General features: G+C 64.3%; 1 protein-coding gene across 1 annotated transcript in view; it reads right to left on the bottom strand.

Annotated features, from left to right (window-relative positions):
• ITPR3 (inositol 1,4,5-trisphosphate receptor type 3) overlaps positions 1-3116 on the bottom strand; it is a 120267-nt gene extending 117151 nt beyond the window's left edge. Inside the window, 2 exon segments of the mRNA XM_015567459.1 lie at positions 2915-2985; positions 3106-3116. Coding sequence (XP_015422945.1) covers positions 2915-2985; positions 3106-3116 — 82 coding nt within the window.
• Between the last annotated feature and the right edge of the window lie 567 nt (positions 3117-3683).

Raw genomic sequence — 3683 nt, forward strand, 5'->3', positions numbered from 1 at the left:
TTAAAGATGAGAAGATCTGAAGTCAACGTGGTGGAAAGACCTGGCAGAGCACAGCAGTGGGTACATGGGTGTGTGCTCTTGTGTAGAGCTGATGCCTTAATAATAATAAAAAGAACAATGAACTGGGCTTGGAAAATGGAAGGTCGAGAGGAGGCATAGGATGGGGGAGGGGAACCCAGCCTGCCAGCACCTCACCGCCCTCCCCAGCACCTGCCGCCAGCAGTGCGGAGGGTCAGTGCTCCCTGCACACCTTCCTGGGCTCCCTGTAGCTGGGGCTGTGAGCGCTGGGCTTCCCTGAGGTGAGGCGGTGGGGGTGAGGGTCAGGGGATGCAGGAGGAGAGAAAGGGCTGGGGGTGGTGGGGAGCAGCAGCACACAACTCCGAGCAGCCACAACCCCAAGACCTGGAGCACAGCAGCGGGCATGGGGCGCCCTGCACACTGGGCAGCAGCACCCGGCCTCCCAGGGCCCTGCAGACTCTGGAAAGAATTCGCAGAACATGCTGGGGCACGGCATGGCTCGGGAAGATGCTAGCGCTGAACCCACAAACAAGGCGCACCAGGCGCTGATGGAGCCCGGGTGGGGGCCTCTGGGGCTAAGCCGGCCCAGCCTGGGGTCTCTAGCAGCAGGTGGAGGGAGTGGGCTCTGGAGGGAGAGCCCACAGTCCCAGGGTGGCTTTGGGACACAGCCACCCTGCCCACCTCTAGCCACAGCCCCAGGCCCTCGCTGGGACCCCCCAGGGCCAGGGCATTTGGCGGGGTCGGGGGACAGACAGCCAGACTCCGGGTTGGATGCCCAGCTCCACGCGTCTCTTCTCTGGGCTTCAGCCTCAGACCTGAGGAGTTGGAGTCCTTCTCTTGCCTAAGCTCTAAGGCTCCACCTTGGACCCGCAGCCACGAGGGGCCTCTGCCTACCGCCCCGCGACACCACCGGCCGGGACCTGGGGCGCAGAGGGTGGGAGGATGAGTCCCCTAGTCCATCCCAGAGAGCTGGCTGGGCGCACTGAGGCGGCAGCCCGCAGCCCGGGACCCTGGGGAGGGCCTGCACACGGGCCTGGGGAAAAGGGGGAGGAAGAGGGGGAGGAGCAGGAAGGAGTGAGGGGAGGAGGGCAGGGAGTCAAAGGAGCATTTGTTCTGCTAAGTGGCCCCACTCTGTCCGCTGGAACAGGCAAATCTTCCTCTGCCACACCCACTCCGTCAGCGCCTGTCCCAGCACCAGGCTGGCGTGTACACCTTCTCCTCTCCCTCCAGGCCCCCTCTGGCCGGCACAGCCACCTGGGACCCTCACCACTCTCTCCTACTGAGTTCTGCCCAGCATTTGCCTAAACCCCTCACCACTGGGCCCTCACCACTCTCTCTCCTACTCAGTTCTGCCCAACATTTGCCTAAGTGCCTCGCCTGGGGAGGAAGTCCGCCCTCCTGCAGTGGCTTCAAAGCCCTCCTGATTCGGGCTGAGGAGCGACCGCGTCCCTTTCCCTCCCCACTCAGCACCCAGGGACCCGGGGCAGGCGTGCTGAGCTGCACCTCACACAGGAGGCCTGCACCAACCCCCAAAGCCCCCAGCGCCCGGGCCCAGGGCCCTCGAGGCTGGGCTGACCCCTGGAACAGGAGCGGCCGGTGCTGAATGATTGACACATGGAGTAGGTCAGATGGATGCTACGGAGAAAAGAAAGCAGGGAAGGGAGATTGCGGGGAGGTCAGAGATGTCCCACTGAGGATATGAGACCTGCAGCCGCGCAGAGCGTGAGCCGTGTGGATTCCGGGTAAGAACCCTGCGGCAGAGGGAACAGCAGGTGCAAAGGCGCAGAGGTGGGGGCGTGGCTGACACCTGCGAGGAGCAGCAGGAGGCTGGAAGGGACAGGAGCCCAGGGGAAGGGCGTGAGCGAGGGTGCGGGCACAGGGGTCTGTGGTGGTGAGGCACGTCCAGTGCACAGGCCGCTCCCACAGACCCAGTCCCCTAAGACTCCCAAGCAAAGCCCCCCTCGGGCCCATGACGGACGCAGGAGCTCAGCAGTACACGTGGGGGCCTCCGCGGGCGGGGAGGAACCCCCCTTCTCTGAACTGCATGATGGGCAAGGCCCAGGCAGGCAGGCACGGCTGCCACAGGGCCACCTTAAATCCCGCTCCCCTCCCAGCACCCCTCTCCGGGACAACTGAGCTCATCTCCCCGGGAGGGGCAGCTCGTGGGCAGAGAGGGGCAGCGGCCTGGCCAGGCGTGTTCCTGCCTGCGCCCGCCCTGCCCCGCCCAGGAGCCGGGAGCCGGGAGCCGTCTGGCTGGCTGGCTCAGCCTCACAGGTAATCACAATAACACGTCCCCGCTGGCGCAGTGACAGCTGGACATCTTCCCTCCTCACCAGGGCCCTGCGGCCTTCGGGGCGGAACCGAGGAGCCCTCCGACCACAACCACGGAGACACAGGCCGAGAGGGAAGGCACTTGCCCAGGGTGACTCAGCAGAGCCAGGGCTGGGCTCCCCCAGCTCCCGAGGGCAGGCGTCCGCCGGGGAGCACAGGGCCGAGGACACAGCCCGGGCAGGAGGGCCTGGAGCCCACCAGGTCCCATGCGAAGACACTCGGCACAGAGAAGGGCTCTCACCCTGGGCCTCCTGGCGCCTGGGAAGTTCTCTTTTCCTCCCCAGTTCCCCCCAAAACGCGCAGTCACAGACAAAGAAAGCCCTGTGGCTGATGGGGAGCCGGGCCAGGAGTGGGAGTGCCCCTGGGAGGTGGGCGTGGCCCCGGGAACCGGCAGACACGCAAGGGCTGAGCCAGGGGGCTCTGCGCTCGGCAGGGGGAGGGCTCCAGCTCCCAGCAGCCTTGGCTGACCCGCAGGCTCCGTGACCGAATGGGCTGAAAGACTCCGTCCCAGGTCCAGGACTCAGCAGCCTGGGAGGGGAGCTGGCAGTGGGAGTGGAGGTCTTACCTCGGAACTTCTTGGGGGGGTTGTCCAGGTCCCCCGCCGCGGGCTCCACCACACAGCGGTCATCCACCAGCCTGGGGACAAGGCAGCTGGGTCAGCGGGAGGAGAGAGACCCATCTCCCACCCTCCCTCGGGCAGGGGAGTCCAGGACACCAGGGAGGCCTCCAAGGACCCGCAGCACTGACAGCCCTCACCATCCAGTCATCCCCTTTCCTGGTGAAAGGCAAGATCTCTTGGAGTGGAGATGGGGGAGCCCCAGGAAAAGCACGAAGATATACCCCCCCACACACTGAGCCTGGGCTGTCACACTCTGTGGATGTAACTCCTGTCACAGAACTGAAAGGGCGGTGGGTGATGAGAAGGGAGAGAGAGGGACCAAGAAAGACAAGCTCAGCAAGGGAGAGAGAGAGAGAGAGAGAGAGAGAGAGAGCGAGCGAGCAAGGGAGGGAGAGAGATGGAAAAGGCAACAAGAGTCAAAGAGACACACAGGGTAAGAACAGGGGCCGAGAGAGACTGGAGACAGACGCACAGAGAAGGAGAGAGATGGAAAAGACAACAAGAGTCAAAGAGACACACAGGGTAAGATCAGAGGCCGAGAGAGACTGGAGACAGACGCACAGAGAAGCTCATGAGGCACCAAACCAGAGGAACAAGCCTTCGGGCCTCACAGACAGAACAATACATCGTGCGCCTTCCAACCTCAGTCCGGCCCATTTCATCCCCTCCTCTTCGGCCACCTTGGGCTAAAGTTCCCCCTTACAGCCATGGCTGG

Source organism: Myotis davidii, unplaced genomic scaffold (assembly GCF_000327345.1).
Source record: "Myotis davidii unplaced genomic scaffold, ASM32734v1 scaffold4, whole genome shotgun sequence".
NCBI classification, from domain to species: Eukaryota; Metazoa; Chordata; class Mammalia; order Chiroptera; family Vespertilionidae; genus Myotis; species Myotis davidii.